This window comes from Oncorhynchus mykiss, chromosome 3, assembly GCF_013265735.2.
Source record: "Oncorhynchus mykiss isolate Arlee chromosome 3, USDA_OmykA_1.1, whole genome shotgun sequence".
In the NCBI taxonomy this organism is placed as follows: domain Eukaryota; kingdom Metazoa; phylum Chordata; class Actinopteri; order Salmoniformes; family Salmonidae; genus Oncorhynchus; species Oncorhynchus mykiss.
The window spans coordinates 69816588-69834509 of record NC_048567.1 but is presented as its reverse complement, the minus strand read 5'-3'; the positions used below and the strand labels follow the sequence as shown (position 1 = coordinate 69834509).

Genomic DNA, 17922 nt, shown 5'->3' with positions numbered 1-17922 from the left:
CGGGAAAGTGCCATGTCTCCTTTCGCTCTTCAAGTGCATACAGACATGTTTCCCCTGCCCCTGTTCCTGCCCATTTGATAATGGGATTTATAAAGCGAAACAAGTTTAATATATTAGTAAAAACGAGACTAAATTAAGAATAGTCTGATACACTCGCATTAACATCTGCTAACCATGTGTATGTGACCAATAAAATTGGATTTGATTTGATTTGATAGGTGAAAATATGATCACTTGATGAGGCTGCTGTGCAGTCTGAGGCAAAGGACTGAGCAAGCTTTTCTTTACACTTTGTCTACCACCCCAGGTAACTCAAGCTCGCAATAAAAACAGATTTTAAAAAAGGATTAAAGAACACTGCACAAAGGGGACCTTGAAGAGACACGGACATTTTCTATAGCTTGTATTGTACTTTGCACTGTGTGATGTATTAGACCTAGATATTGTGTGTATGTACTGACATGTAGGCTCTGTGTGACGTTGTAAATGTATGTATTTCAGTCCTTGACTAATAATGTTCTGTACTATGTGTGATGTTATGTTTCATGTGGAACCGAGGAAGAGTAGCTGCTGCTTTTGCGGCGGCTAATGGAGATCCTAATAAATACCAAAACTACTGAAAACCCTACCAAGATTTGAATATAGTTGAACAACCACCAAGCTACTGCAATATGTAATTAAATGATTAGTTGAACTACATGTAGTTCACTACTCCCCGTCACCATGTGTAGTACAGATAAGGGAGGCATAATGTAATTCCATTACCTTAGTTTAATTCTGTTACCGGGTGTAAATCCACTTCACTGACTGTAGTTAAATAACCAAACTCAAGGCTGACAACCCATTCTTTCTGCCTTTTTTACATTTTAATTTGGCACAAATACACTATATATACAGAAGTATGTGGACACCCATTCAAATGAGTGGATTTGGCTAATTCAGCCACACCCGTTACTGCCAGGTGTATAAAATTGAGCACACTGCCATGCAATCTCCATAGACTAACATTGGCATTAGAATGGCTTCACTAAACAGCTCAGGGACTTTTAACGTGGTACCGTCATAGGATGACACCTTTCCAACAAGTCAGTTTGTGAAATTTCTGCCCTGCTAGAACTGCCCCGGTCAACTGTAAGTGCTGTTGTTGTGAAATGGATAAGGCTCAGCCACGAAGTGGTAGGCCACACAAGCTCACAGAATGGGACTGTGCTGAAGCGCAGTGTAAAAATCAGGAGCTTCATGAAATGGGTTTCCATGGCCGAGCAGCCGCACACAAGCCTATGATCACCATGCACAATGCCAAGCGTCGGCTGGAGTGGTGTAAAGCTCGTCGCCATTGGTCTCTGGAGCAGTGGAAACGCATTCTCTGGAGTGATTTATCACACTTCACCATCTGGCAGTCCGACGGCTGAATCTGGATTGGCAGATGCCAGGAGAACGTTACCTGCCACAATGCATAGCGCCAGCTGTAAAGTTTGGTGGAGGAGGAATAATGGTCTTGGGCTGTTTTTCATGGTTTGGGCTAGGCCCCTTAGTTCCAGTGAAGATAAATCTTAACACTACAGCATACAATGGCAGTCTAGACGATTCTGTGCTTCTAACTTTGTGGCAACAGTTCGGGGAGTTTTTAGAAAACGTGGTCGCATAAAAACCTGAGAGAGATATTACCTTAATCCCGGTACCAAAGTTTACATCTACACAGTTCTTCCACAAAATTATTTTTTGCACATTTTTCAATGTAAATTGTTAAAATAAGTGATTGTGCAAAGAGTTTCATGGTTTGTTCAACTGTGAAATCATTGATTTTTGTTTGACATACATTTTAGAGTAAAATAAATGAATCAAAACGTAATTAGAGTTCACACACAGGCACACAGTTGCACTGCACACATGCACATGTATGTATGCACGAAAACACAGGCACACATACACGTACACAAACACTTGCACACACATAGAGAATAGTGTGTTACTGTTATCTGTAACGTTGCTCCTCGCTCTAGAGCTCTACAGTACAGCGCTGTGCCCAGAGGCTGTCTGTAACACTGCTCCTCCCTCTAGAGCTCTACAGTACAGCGCTGTGCCCAGAGGCTGTCTGTAACGGTGCTCCTCGCTCTAGAGCTCTACAGTACAGCGCTGTGCCCAGAGGCTGTCTGTAACGGTGCTCCTCGCTCTAGAGCTCTACAGTACAGCGCTGTGCCCAGAGGCTGTCTGTAACGCTGCTCCTCGCTCTAGAGCTCTACAGTACAGCGCTGTACCCAGAGGCTGTCTGTAACGGTGCTCCTCGCTCTAGAGCTCTACAGTACAGCGCTGTGCCCAGAGGCTGTCTGTAACGGTGCTCCTCGCTCTAGAGCTCTACAGTACAGCGCTGTGCCCAGAGGCTGTCTGTAACGGTGCTCCTCGCTCTAGAGCTCTACAGTACAGCGCTGTGCCCAGAGGCTGTCTGTAACGCTGCTCCTCCCTCTAGAGCTCTACAGTACAGCGCTGTGCCCAGAGGCTGTCTGTAACGGTGCTCCTCGCTCTAGAGCTCTACAGTACAGCGCTGTGCCCAGAGGCTGTCTGTAACGGTGCTCCTCGCTCTAGAGCTCTACAGTACAGCGCTGTGCCCAGAGGCTGTCTGTAACGGTGCTCCTCGCTCTAGAGCTCTACAGTACAGCGCTGTGCCCAGAGGCTGTCTGTAACGGTGCTCCTCGCTCTAGAGCTCTACAGTACAGCGCTGTGCCCAGAGGCTGTCTGTAACGCTGCTCCTCGCTCTAGAGCTCTACAGTACAGCGCTGTGCCCAGAGGCTGTCTGTAACGCTGCTCCTCGCTCTAGAGCTCTACAGTACAGCGCTGTGCCCAGAGGCTGTCTGTAACGGTGCTCCTCGCTCTAGAGCTCTACAGTACAGCGCTGTGCCCAGAGGCTGTCTGTAACGGTGCTCCTCGCTCTAGAGCTCTACAGTACAGCGCTGTGCCCAGAGGCTGTCTGTAACGCTGCTCCTCGCTCTAGAGCTCTACAGTACAGCGCTGTACCCAGAGGCTGTCTGTAACGGTGCTCCTCGCTCTAGAGCTCTACAGTACAGCGCTGTACCCAGAGGCTGTCTGTAACGGTGCTCCTCGCTCTAGAGCTCTACAGTACAGCGCTGTGCCCAGAGGCTGTCTGTAACGGTGCTCCTCGCTCTAGAGCTCTACAGTACAGCGCTGTGCCCAGAGGCTGTCTATAACGGTGCTCCTCGCTCTAGAGCTCTACAGTACAGCGCTGTGCCCAGAGGCTGTCTGTAACGCTGCTCCTCGCTCTAGAGCTCTACAGTACAGCGCTGTACCCAGAGGCTGTCTGTAACGGTGCTCCTCGCTCTAGAGCTCTACAGTACAGCGCTGTGCCCAGAGGCTGTCTGTAACGCTGCTCCTCGCTCTAGAGCTCTACAGTACAGCGCTGTACCCAGAGGCTGTCTGTAACGGTGCTCCTCGCTCTAGAGCTCTACAGTACAGCGCTGTGCCCAGAGGCTGTCTGTAACGCTGCTCCTCGCTCTAGAGCTCTACAGTACAGCGCTGTGCCCAGAGGCTGTCTGTAACGGTGCTCCTCGCTCTAGAGCTCTACAGTACAGCGCTGTGCCCAGAGGCTGTCTGTAACGCTGCTCCTCGCTCTAGAGCTCTACAGTACAGCGCTGTGCCCAGAGGCTGTCTGTAACGCTGCTCCTCCCTCTAGAGCTCTACAGTACAGCGCTGTGCCCAGAGGCTGTCTGTAACGGTGCTCCTCGCTCTAGAGCTCTACAGTACAGCGCTGTGCCCAGAGGCTGTCTGTAACGCTGCTCCTCGCTCTAGAGCTCTACAGTACAGCGCTGTGCCCAGAGGCTGTCTGTAACGGTGCTCCTCGCTCTAGAGCTCTACAGTACAGCGCTGTGCCCAGAGGCTGTCTGTAACGCTGCTCCTCGCTCTAGAGCTCTACAGTACAGCGCTGTACCCAGAGGCTGTCTGTAACGGTGCTCCTCGCTCTAGAGCTCTACAGTACAGCGCTGTGCCCAGAGGCTGTCTGTAACGCTGCTCCTCGCTCTAGAGCTCTACAGTACAGCGCTGTGCCCAGAGGCTGTCTGTAACGCTGCTCCTCGCTCTAGAGCTCTACAGTACAGGCTGTCAAGGGATATCAAAGTAGAAATGAGAGCTGAGAGAGTGGGAGAAAGAGGGTGTGGGGCAGAAATGCTCTTCTAAAAGCTCATTACATTTGTAGGGGAATTGTTTGTCTACCATAATGGGTTTTAATAATTTTTGTGTTGTTTTAGTTGTGTGTGTGTGTGTGTGTGTGTGGTTCGTGTTTGCTATTAAGTACTAGATGTCTCATTTATCTCCTGTTCTCATTGATAGTCAGCGTGTTATCACTCTACACATACTTGAATTTGTTTCTTGTGCTTCTTGCCAACTGGGACATGGCCACTCTCCCTCGCTCACCTGTGGTGGGTAATATGTAGATAGATGCACCTGTCTGCAGTGAGCCAAAACATCTCCCTGGGATCCACAGTCCATTCTCTCAGATAGAAATGTAGTTGTAAACCATATGGAACCAAAGGAATGAAAACTCCAGACCCTTGGCTCAAAGTCACACTGGGCCCAGCTGATAGTTGATATGTGGTGGGTGAGCAGGCTGGCGCTCACAAGGCTGCCGTGCGTCACCTAGGCAGATGAGATGCTTCACATTGGTAGCGGAGGAGGTGACCCACCTTTAAATGTAAATGGCAGAGGCCTCCGAAATCTGCTACATGAATCCAGTCCATCAGCAGCTGCCCAGTCACCCAGGTATCAACAGTCCTTTCCCTATGATGTAAATGCAGTCATAACCCACATAATGTAACAAGCCATACAGGACACCTCCCTTCCACATACTGAAGTATGTTAACATAGGTTTACCATTCAAGAAACCACAGACTTTGTGGTGACTCATGCCTTTCTGCCTACCCACCGTGGTATGGAAGCGATATTGACAAAGCATTAGTCAGACCATGAACTGTAGCCTTGTGCTACATAATGCTGTAACGAAACTCCCTCCACTTCCACTCCCACACTGAACCAAGAATTCTCTGTATTTATCGTGTCTTGACTCATGACCCAGAGGTATTTAGATCCTGGCCTGCTGGTTTCTATCCTTCACCTCTAATCAGGTACTGATTCAGACTTGGGACCTCGGGTGAGTGGACAGTGAATGGTCAATCAATGACATTAAGCAATTAGTTAATGATCAGAGAGAGAAGTCCAAGAAACAGAACTGAAGAAAACAAAGATGAGGAGACGAGGAAAGAAGCAGTAAGTCAAGAACCGTATTTAAAGGCTTTGTCCTAACCCTTTATTGGTTGAGTGCAGAGTGCGATGCCTCTGGTTAGAGGCTGAGGTTTAGTTCTTTCTGGACATTGTATTTGCTCAGGGCAGAGACGACTTCAGAGAGACTGTTACAGATGTAGGATCTTCATTTGAGCCAGTTTTCTACAGCAGGAAAATGATCCTGCAGCAACAGGAAATGTGAATTATAGTTAATGGACATTTTTGTAGGGGTTGAATTAGATTTTTTTTATGGAAAATTGTCTGAAATTTCAAAGTGGAAATTACAATCTTTAGAAGCTGTTTTAAACATCAAATACACTAGAAGTTTTACATTTCCTGCATTTCAGGAAAATTCTCCTACAGCAGGGTGGTCAAATTAAGATACTACATCTGTAGTGTGTGTAACTGTGTACTGAAGGAGGGCTCCCACTCCCACACAATACCATAGCAGCTGCTGTATCAACAGTCTGGTGTAAAGAGACAGGCACTGTAGACACAGTAGTGCACCACAGCACCAAAATGAATGGCACCAAGTCAAATCAAATAAAAACATGTATTGAATCAATAGACATTGTTGTTCAAGGCTGCTAACATGAGTCACCTCTCACACGCCATAGATCAAATCAAAAGGTATTGGTCGCATATGCATATTTAGCAGATGTTAACACAGGTGTAGCAAAATGCTTATGTTTCTAGATTCAACAGTGTGGTAATACCTGACCGTACAAAACAATACACGTTCATTTTTAAGAAATCGAAAGAAAGGGATTAAGAAAAATAAAATATTAGAATGAGCAATGTCATCGTCCGGTATATAAATATATATGTATATAATGGTGTGTATACTCTAGAAATTATGGGCAGTATATGAATAGAAAAGGTGTGTACAGCAGTAGTTATATAGAATAGGCCTTGACTAGGATACAGTATGTAAACATGATTAAAGTGTACATAGGGAAGCAGTTTCTAAGGTGCAGGGTTGAGTATTGGGTGGTAGCTGGCTAGAACAGTGACTAAGGTTCAGGGTAGGGTACTGGGCGGAGCTCGCCTAGTGGTGACTGTTTCACAGTCTGATGGCCTGGAGATTGAAGCTGTTTTTCTGTCTCTCGATCCCAGCTTGGATGCACCTGTACTGTCCCCGCCTTCTAGATGGTAGCGGGGTGAACAGGCTGTGGCTCGGGTGGTTGTTGTCCTTGATGATCTTCTTGGCCTTCCTGTGACACCGGGTGCTGTTGGTGTCCTGGAGGGCAGGCAGTGTGCCCCAGATAATGCGTTGGGCTGACCGAACCACTCTCTGGAGAGCCAGAGAGGGAGGTGCACCGGCCGGTTGAGGGAGGTGCACCGGCCGTACCAGACGGCGATATAGCCCAACAGGATTTTCTTAATGGTGCATCGTAGAAGTTTGTGGGAGTCTTAGGGGCCAAGTCAAATTTCACGCCAAGGAACTTGAAGATTTTCACCCTCTCCAATGCGACCCCGTCACTGTGGATAAGGGTGTGCTCCTACCTTGTGTTGTTGCCTACCTACACCACCTGGGGACGGCCTATCAGGAAGTCTAGGACCCAGTTGCAGAGGGCGGGGTTCTGACCCAGGGCACCAAGCTTACTGATGAGCTTGGAGGGCGCTATGGTATTGAAGGCTGAGCTGTAGTCTGAACAGCATTCTTACATAGGTACAGTGCCTTGCGAAAGTATTCGGCCCCCTTGAACTTTGCGAACTTTTGCCACATTTCAGGCTTCAAACATGAAGATATAAAACTGTATTTTTTTGTGAAGAATCAACAACAAGTGGGACACAATCATGAAGTGGAACGACATTTATTGGATATTTCAAACTTTTTTAACAAATCAAAAACTGAAAAATTGGGCGTGCAAAATTATTCAGCCCCCTCAAGTTAATACTTTGTACTTTGCTGCGATTACAGCTGTAAGTCGCTTGGGGTATGTCTCTATCAGTTTTGCACATCGAGAGACTGACATTTTTTTCCCATTCCTCCTTGCAAAACAGCTCGAGCTCAATGGGGTTGGATGGAGAGCATTTGTGAACAGCAGTTTTCAGTTCTTTTCACAGATTCTCGATTGGATTCAGGTCTGGACTTTGACTTGGCCATTCTAACACCTGGATATGTTTATTTTTGAACCATTCCATTGTAGATTTTGCTTTATGTTTTGGATCATTGTCTTGTTGGAAGACAAATCTACGTCCCAGTCTCAGGTCTTTTGCAGACTCCATCAGGTTTTCTTCCAGAATGGTCATGTATTTGGCTCCATCCATCTTCCCATCAATTTTAACCATCTTCCCTGTCCCTGCTGAAGAAAAGCAGGCCCAAACCATGATGCTGCCACCACCATGTTTGACAGTGGGGATGGTGTGTTCAGCTGTGTTGCTTTTACGCCAAACATAACGTTTTGCATTGTTGCCAAAAAGTTCCATTTTGGTTTCATCTGACCAGAGCACCTTCTTCCACATGTTTGGTGTGTCTCCCAGGTGGCTTGTGGCAAACTTTAAACGACACTTTTTATGGATATCTTTAAGAAATGGCTTTCTTCTTGCCACTCTTCCATAAAGGCCAGATTTGTGCAATATACGACTGATTGTTGTCCTATGGACAGAGTCTCCCACCTCAGCTGTAGATCTCTGCAGTTCATCCAGAGTGATCATGGGCCTATTGGCTGCATCTCTGATCAGTCTTCTCCTTGTATGAGCTGAAAGTTTAGAGGGACGGCCAGGTCTTGGTAGATTTGCAGTGGTCTGATACTCCTTCCATTTCAATATTATCGCTTGCACAGTGCTCCTTGGGATGTTTAAAGCTTGGGAAATATTTTTGTATCCAAATCCGGCTTTAAACTTCTTCACAACAGTATCTCGGACCTGCCTGGTGTGTTCCTTGTTCTTCATGATGCTCTCTGCGATTTTAATGGACCTCTGAGACTATCACAGTGCAGGTGCATTTATACGGAGACTTGATTACACACAGGTGGATTGTATTTATCATCATTAGTCATTTAGGTCAACATTGGATCATTCAGAGATCCTCACTGAACTTCTGGAGAGAGTTTGCTGCACTGAAAGTAAAGGGGCTGAATAATTTTGCACGCCCAATTTTTCAGTTTTTGATTTGTTAAAAAAGTTTGAAATATCCAATAAATGTCGTTCCACTTCATGATTGTGTCCCACTTGTTGTTGATTCTTCACAAAAAATACAGTTTTATATCTTTATGTTTGAAGCCTGAAATGTGGCAAAAGGTTGCAAAGTTCAAGGGGGCCGAATACTTTCGCAAGGCACTGTATATATCTTGTCCATATGGGATAGGGCACTGTGCAGTACGATGGTGATGGCATCATCTGTGGATATTTTAATTTTTTTTTTATTTCACCTTTAGTTAACTCGACATCTGTTGGGGCAGTATGCAAGTTGTAATGGGTCTAGGATGTCATGTAAGGTGGAGGTGATATGATCCTTAACTAGCCTCTCAAAGCACTTTATGATGACAGAAATGTTCTGCTATGGGGCAACAGTACTTTAGTTCTGTTACCTTCGCTTTCTTGGGTACAGGAATAATGATGGATATCTTGAAGCAAGTGGGGACAACAGACTGGGACAGGGAGAGATTGAATATGTCCGTAAACACTCCAGCCAGCTGGTCTGCACATGCTCTGAGGACGTGGCTTGGGATCCATCTGGGCTGGAAGCCTTGTGAAGGTTAACTTTCACATCTGCCACGGAAAACGAGAGCTCCCAGTCCTCGTGATCGGTGGTGGCCCACATTGGCTGCACTGTGTTTTCCTCGAAGCGGATAAAGAAGGTGTTTAGATTGTCGGTGTCCGCGACATGGCTGGTTTTCCCTTCATAATCCGTGATTGTCTGGAGTCCCTGAGACATACTTCTCATATCTGAGCCATTGAATTGCGACTCCACTTTGTCTCTGTACTGACATTTTGCCTCTTTGATTGCCTTATGAAGGGCATAGCTGGATTGTTTGTACTTGTCCATGTTCCCAGTCACCTTGCCAGGATTAAATGCGATGATTTGTGCTTTCTATCCACGGTTTCTGGTTTGGATAGGTTGTAATCATCACAGTATGGCTGTCAAGAAGTGCACTGGATGTTGGGATGTTCTAAGATATTGCAGATAAAGTGTAACTACAGGTTACATAAGATGAGGACCTCAGAGACATGTGTGTGTATACAGTGGCTTGCAAAAGTATTCACCCCCTTGGCATTTTTCCTATTTTGTTGCCTTACAACCTGGAATTAAAATAGAGTTTTTGGGGGGTTTGTATCATTTGATTTACACAACATGCCACTTTGAAGATGCAACATATTCTTTATTGTAAAACAAGCAAGAAATAAGACAAAAAAAAAACAGAAAACTTGAGCGTGCATAACTATTCACCCCCCCCCCCCCCCCCAAAGTCAATACTTTGTAGAGACACCTTTTGCAGCAATTTCACCTGCGAGTCTCTTGGGGTATGTCTCTATAAGCTTGGCACATCTAGCCACTGAGATTTTTGCCAATTCTTCCAGGCAAAACTGCTCCAGCTCCTTCAAGTTGGAGGGGATCCGCTGGTGCACAGCAATCTTTAAGTCATACCACAGATTCTCAATTGGATTGAGGTCTGGGCTTTGACTAGGCCATTCCAAAACATTTAAATATTTCCCCTTAAACAACTTGAGTGTTGCTTTAGCAGTATGCTTAGGGTCATTGTCCTGCTGGAAGGTGAACCTCCGTCCCAGTCTCAAATCTCTGGAAGACTGAAACAGGTTTCCCTCAAGAATTTCCCTGTATTTAGCCCCATCCATCATTCCTTCAATTCTGACCAGTTTTCCAGTCCCCCGTTTTTCGGGGTGATGATAGGTATTGGGTTTGCGCCAGACATAGCATTTTCCATGATGGCCAAAAAGCTACATTTTTGTCTCATCTGACCAGAGTACCTTCTTCCATATGTTTGGGGAGTCTCCCATGTGCCTTTTGGCAAACACCAAACGTGTTTGCTTATTTCTTTCTTTAAGCAATGTCTTTTTTCTGGCCACTCTTCTGTAAAGCCCAGCTTTGTGGAGTGTACAGCTTAAAGTGGTCCTATGGACAGATACTCCAATCTCCGCTGTGGAGCTTTGCAGCTCCTTCAGGGTTATCTTTGGTCTCTTTGTTGCCTCTCTGATTAATGCCCTCCTTGCCTGGTCCGTGAGTTTTGGTTTGCAACCCTCTCTTGGCAGGTTTGTTGTGGTGCCATATTCTTTCAATTTTTTAATAATGGATTTAATGGTGCTCCATGGGATGTTCAAAGTTTCCAATATTTTTTTATAACTCAACCCTGATCTGTACTTCTCCACAACTTTGTCCCTGACCTGTTTAGAGAGCTCCTTGGTCTTCATAGTGCTGCTTGCTTGATGGTGCCCCTTGCTAGTGGTATTGCAGACTCTGGGGCCTTTCAGAACAGGTGTATATATACTGAGATCATGTGACAGATCATGTGACATTTAGATTGCAAACAGGTGGACTTTATTTAACTAATTATGCGACATCTGAAGATAATTGGTTGCACCAGATATTATTTAGGGGCTTCATAGCATATGCACGCACCACTTTTAAGTTTTAATTGTTTAGAATTTTTTGGATGCCAAGGGGGATGTCACGCCCTGACCTTAGATATCTCTGTTTTTCTATATATTTTGGTTAGGTCAGGGTGTGACTAGGATGGGTACTCTAGTTTTTGTATGTCTAGGGTTTTTGTATGTCATGGGGTTTTTGTATGTCTATGTTGGCCTGGTATGGTTCCCAATCAGAGACAGCTGTTTATCGTTGTCTCTGATTGGGGATCATATTTAGGTAGCCATTTTTTCCCCATTTGTGTTGTGGGATCTTGACTATGTTTAGTTGCCTGTCTGCACTAAGTTGTTTAGCTTCACGTTTCGTTCGTTGGTTTTGTTGTTTTTGTTAAGTGTTTCATTCATTAAAAGAGAATGTACGCATACCACGCTGCGCCTTGGTCTCACTCATACGACGATTGTGACAGAAGATCCCACCAAAAATAGACCAAGCAGCGTGTACAGGAGGAGTGGACATGGGTGGAGATCCTGGATGAAAAAGGACCATAGACGCCGTCCTAAGGAGGAGATAGAGGCAGCGAAACCGGAATGGCGACGATACGAGGAGATAGCTCAACTGAGCAAGCACGAGAGGCAACCCCAATATTTTTTGGGGGGGGGGGCACATGGAGCCAGTCAGGGAGTCGAGTGAGGAGCTCGACCCAAGATTCCGGAGAGAGGTGATGGCATTGAGAGCGCTGCAGAGCGGGCGTTCTAAAGTGCTTGTCCTCAGCCCGGTGCCACCTGTACCGGTCCCACGCATCAGGTCTCCAGTGCGCTTTCACAGCCCAGTGCGTCCTGTGCTAGCCTCCCGCACTTGCCAGGCTGGAGTGAGCATCCAGTCAGGAAGGGTTGTGCCAGCTCTGCGCTATAGACCTCCAGTGCGCCTCCACAGTCCAGTACGTCCTGTGCCTCCTCTCCTCACTCGCCCTGAGGTGCATGTCATCAGCCCGGTGCCACCTGTACCGGTCCCACGCATCAGGTCTACAGTGCGCCTCCACAGTCCAGTACGTCATGTGCATCCTCTCCTCACTCGCCCTGAGGTGCATGTCATCAGCCCGGTGCCACCAGTGCCGGCACCACGCATCAGGCCTCCAGTGCGCCTCCACAGTCCAGAGCTTCCGGCGACAGTTCCCAGTCCGGGGTCTCCAGCGACGGTCCCCAGTCCGGGGTCTCCAGCGACGGTCCCCAGTCCGGGGTCTCCAGCGACGATCCCCAGTCCGGGGCCTCCAGCAGCGGTCCCCAGTCCGGGGCCTCCAGCGACAAGCTGCAGTCTAGAGTCTTCAGCGGCGAGCTGCAGTTCAGAGCCTCCGGTGATGATCCATGGTCTGATTCCACAGAAGTGGAGGGATCAGCATAAGGAGGGGGGGGCGCCACCGAGGGTAGATGCCCACCCGGACCCTCCCCTATAGGTTCAGGTTTGCGGCCGGGAGTCTACTGTCACACCCTGACTTTAGATATCTCTGTTTTTCTATATATTTTGTTTAGGTCAGGGTGTGACTAGGATGGGTACTCTAGTTTTTGTATGTCTAGGGTTTTTGTATGTCTAGGTGTTTTTGTATGTCTATGTTGGCCTGATATGGTTCCCAATCAGAGACAGCTGTTTATTCGTGTCTCTGATTGGGGATCATATTTAGGTAGCCATTTTTTCCTCATTTGTGTTGTGGGATCTTGACTATGTTTAGTTGCCGATCTGCACTACGTTGTATAGCTTCACGTTTAGTTTGGTTGTTTTTGTTGTTTTTGTTAAGAGAATGTACACATACCACACTGCACCTTGGTCTCACGCATACGGCAATCGTGACAGGGGATGAATGCTTTTGCAAGGCAATGTATGTGTGTGTCTGTTGTGAAGTCTGAGTGTAAACTCATACAGAGCAGTGCGTGTAATGAGGATTGTATTTGTTTCTGTTCCCTCTGAGTCAGAGAGAAACAAAGGCACAGTGCTACCCAAGTCCTACCGCATAAGGGTGTGCACAGACAGCACACACAACAGTGCACGTACACACACACACACAACAGTGCACGTACACACACATACACACACACACACACACACACACAACAGTGCACGCACAGACAGCACACACAACAGTGCACGCACACACACACACACAACAGTGCACCTACACACACATATACACACACACACAACAGTGCACGTACACACACATACACACACACACACAACAGTGCACGTACACACACATATACACATACACACACACACAACAGTGCACGTACACACACACACACAACTTGTTTCCTCATTTCAACAAAAAAATGCAATATGATGACGTTGAATCAACGTGGAAAACTGATTGATCAACGTGAGGGAATTCCATATCTTTTTCACCCAACTTGTAACTAAATCCAATGTCATGGTGACATTGTTTGGTGATTTCACATTTAATTCATCTTAGTTGACAACTCAACCAAATGTAAATCGAAAAATAGACATTGATCTGACTTCTGTGCACAGTGGGACACACACACACACTCTCACTCATCCACACACACGCTTCATCTCACTAAGATGGAATGCACTCACATTTACATTAACAAGTCTTATCAGACAAAGTCTTGGCGGAAAACATTTTTCTGAGTGACTTAAAGAATTCCCCACAAGTGAAGCAGGAAATGGTAACTCATGTTGTAGAGTAGACTGTGAAGTGTGTATGTTCTCAGAATGCAGGACTCTGGAGAAATGCTGCAGTGCAGTGTACTGTTTGATACTCAGATTGACTCAAACCAAAGGTAAACCTTGTTGATGTTCACTGTCTGTCGCTTAACCAAACAGCCATTTAGTGTCTCTGGCTGTTGATTCATCTGTCAGTTGTTGTGGAGGAGCAGCACAGCACCACTTGATATGCTAATCACAAACACCTCAGTGGCTCCTGGGCTGAGACAGATTTGACAGAGGTGGCTGTGCCTCTTCATTAGCTTCTAGTTTATGTAAAGAGGGGGAGTGGAGAGGGGAGGAGAGAGAGAAGACAGGATGAGGATGAAATAGACAGGTATAAATGGAGGGATGGATGGAGGATGGCATTGACACTTTCTCTTCTTTCTCTTCTCTTTCCCTCTCCTCTCACTTTCATCTCATCTTTCACTCAAATCTAATAACAAATCTAACATTACAAAACAATACACGCAAATCTCCAAGAAGAAAAAGAAAGGTGCAGTTGCCATACCAGGCAGTGGTACAGCCCGATAGGAGGCTCTCAATTGGAGACGTGCGTGGCCAAGTAGTCATGGGTGAACAGGGAGGACAGGAGGGGGCTGAGTACATACCCTTGTGGGCCCCACGTGTTATGGATCAGCGTAGCGGAGGTGTTGTAGCCTACCTTGGAAGTTCTCCTTCTGTCAGGAAGTTCTCCTTCTCCCTCCCTCCCTCCCTCCCTCCCTCCCTCCCTCACACACACACACACACACACACACACACACACACACACACACACACACACAGTGGATGTGTGTTGATTGTTTTGATAATGTGATTTAAGTTTTTCACATGGTACAAAGAATAGAACAATCAAGGTGCTTGTCTAGATAAATCACCAGCGGACACATATTGGTGTTTATGCCTCTAGTGAGGCAATGCATCACTGCTGTAGCTATAAAAACTTCATCTGTAAATGTGCTTATATTATACTCATGTCTCATTTGCATAAAGACATATACCATTTTTGGGCTTCAGAAACCCCAGTCTTTCACACCTGTGCAATCATGTTAGTCTTGCTTGGTATGATACCATGTCCATTTTGCTTATATTTCCATGGTCTTCACAGACAGAAGACTTAAGTTTTCTCACCTCTCCCTCAGTTGCTCTCTTCCACTCTCCGTGTACCTGTTTTGTTCTCCACTTGATCTCTCCTTTCCTCCCATTCCGCTCAGTCTGTCTGCCCCTTGATTCATTCCTTTCAGTCTGTCTGCCCCCTGATTCATTCCTTTCAGTCTGTCTGCCCCCTGATTCATTCCTTTCAGTCTGTCTGCCCCCTGATTCATTCCTTTCAGTCTGTCTGCCCCCTGATTCATTCCTTTCAGTCTGTCTGACCCCTCATTCATTCCTTTCAGTCTGTCTGCCCCCTGATTCATTCCGTTCAGTCTGTCTGCCCCCTGATTCATTCCTTTCAGTCTGTCTGCCCCCTGATTCATTCCTTTCAGTCTGTCTGCCCCCTGATTCATTCCTTTCAGTCTGTCTGCCCCCTGATTCATTCCTTTCAGTCTGTCTGCCCCCTGATTCATTCCTTTCAGCCTGTCTGCCCCCTCATTCATTCCTTTCAGTCTGTCTGCCCCCTGATTCATTCCGTTCAGTCTGTCTGCCCCCTGATTCATTCCTTTCAGTCTGTCTGCCCCCTGATTCATTCCTTTCAGTCTGTCTGCCCCCTGATTCATTCCTTTCAGTCTGTCTGCCCCCTGATTCATTCCGTTCAGTCTGTCTGCCCCCTGATTCATTCCTTTCAGTCTGTCTGCCCCCTGATTCATTCCGTTCAGTCTGTCTGCCCCCTGATTCATTCCTTTCAGTCTGTCTGCCCCCTGATTCATTCCTTTCAGTCTGTCTGCCCCCTGATTCATTCCTTTCAGTCTGTCTGCCCCCTGATTCATTCCTTTTCTTCTATCTCCATCACTCTCCCATCTTTCTCGTCCTTCGTCCTTCCGCCTCTTCGCTGACCTGTCTCTCCTATGTTATTTTATCCCTCCATCACCCTCTCCATCTCTCTGTGTCAGCGACTTGAAAGCAGATCATCAGCCCTTGAAAAGCTGAATCATAATTACAGGATGAACCAATGTCACTTCAGTCCCTATTATGCTCCGGTGTTATTCAGGGAACGATCAAAACGGAACATCTGTAAACAAAATCATTACATTGTTTTTATTTATCCGTTTCTCTCTCACTCCAGTAGAGGAGGGTACATATAGATTAGACAATTAACTATTGATCATGGTAGCTGAAACATATTGTTTAATCACCCAGATTCTTCTAAACTACAGATTTGACACAGATAGCACAGCTGGTGTATATACAAAAATGTCTGTGTACTTTTAATCAAAGAAGACCATCCTGTGTGTGTGTGTGTGTGTGTGTGTGTGTGTCTTTGAAATAACAGCAGTACTCAGTGTTGACAGTGGCGTGCAGTAATGAGCCAGTTAGCATTCCCATGGTGCACTGCAGCTGGAGACGGGCTGACATTTGCACCGCCGCTGAAGGCCAAGTACCCAGTGGACTTATTATCGTTTAAGAGGACAGGTGCATACTGTGTGTGTCTGGGTCCAAGTGCATGCCTGCGTGCGTGTGTATCCATTAGTATTAGCAGCTATTAATTAGACTAATTTGGCAGGTAATTCGATAAGGTTAACTGGTATAGAGTGATGAAGGTGTGTTAAGCCTGGGGTGTGAGATGTTCAGACTGATTGGGTGATGGTGGGATTGTCAGGGGCCGTTCTACTGTAGTAGTTACCATGGTAATCCTCCTGACAATCAATATCAACTATCTGTTCATTAGAGCTTCAACACAGTGGGAATGTGATTAGACCAGAGATTAACTATGAGCTCAATAGGTTGTTCGACCAGACTCTAACTTCAAGGGTCAGCTGCAGACTCTAACTTCAGACATCCCTAACAACAGTTTGTGTTGTGTTGTGTTTTGAACAGGATCAGGTTTAGGCAGGCTGTGGACCAGTCTTTGGGGATACAGTAACTGCTGTGTGATTGGCGGTTTGTCTGATACAACAGAGAGAAACAAGATAAGGAGAAGAACATACTAGAGGAACCTTGGATAATCTGGAGAACGTCCTGCTTTACACAGAGACTATGATAACGCTAACAGAACGCTAAAGGAAACCGAATGGAATGCTGAGTGAGGTCATGTAGCTGCCCTCTGACACCCCTGCATGTGACTACGCCTTCTGCGTCACCCCGGCTTTTCTAATTGGCTGGTTTGGAGAGCGACGGACCAATGGAGAAGAGTGCTGAGGAGCTGAACCTCTCGTTCCTGCTGGAGCATGAGCGAGAGATGATCCTCGGAGTCCTGCAGAAGGATGAGAAACTGAGGAAACTAGAGGAGAAGAGGATACGGTGAGGGCGGAATAAGTCTTGATCATTTTCATCATTATCACTGTACAATCCACTACAATGATACATCTACTACTACAACTTCCTTGATGTTGATGAGGATTTTTTTATCGTAATCATCATCCTTATTCTTACCTCTGCAATCACAATACGACCACAACTTCACAACAACTACAATCAATATACGACCACAACTTCACAACTACTACAATCACAATACGATCACAACAACTACTACAATCACAATACGACCACAACATCACAACAACTACAATCACAACCATGACTACAATCACAATACAACCACAACAACTACAATCACAATACGATCACAACTTCACAACAACTACAATCACAATACGATCACAACAACAACTACAATCACAACTTCACAACAACTACAATCACAACAATGACTACAATCACAATACAACCACAACAACTACAATCACAATACGACCACAACTTCACAACAACTACAATCACAATACGACCACAACTTCACAACTACAATCACAACTTCACAACAACTACAATCACAACAATGACTACAATCACAATACAACCACAACTACTACAATCACAATACGACCACAACATCACAACAACTACAATCACAACAATGACTACAATCACAATACAAACACAACTACAATCACAATACGATCACAACTTCACAACAACTACAATCACAATACGATCACAACAACAACTACAATCACAATACGATCACAACTTCACAACAACTACAATCACAACAATGACTACAATCACAATACAACCACAACAACTACAATCACAATACGATCACAACAACAACTACAATCACAATACGATCACAACTTCACAACAACTACAATCAATATACGACCACAACTTCACAACTACTACAATCACAATACGATCACAACAACTACTACAATCACAATACAACCACAACATCACAACAACTACAATCACAACCATGACTACAA

General features: G+C 45.8%; 1 protein-coding gene across 3 annotated transcripts in view; it reads left to right on the top strand.

Moving 5' to 3' along the window:
• sytl5 (synaptotagmin-like 5) overlaps positions 1–17922 on the top strand; it is an 85370-nt gene that overhangs the window by 26492 nt on the left and 40956 nt on the right. For all 3 annotated transcript variants that reach the window (XM_036975035.1, XM_036975034.1, XM_036975036.1), the window contains exon 2: positions 16529–16951. In XM_036975035.1, the coding sequence (XP_036830930.1) occupies positions 16833–16951 (119 nt within the window). In that variant the 5' untranslated portion in view covers positions 16529–16832. The remainder of the gene's footprint in view (positions 1–16528; positions 16952–17922) is intronic.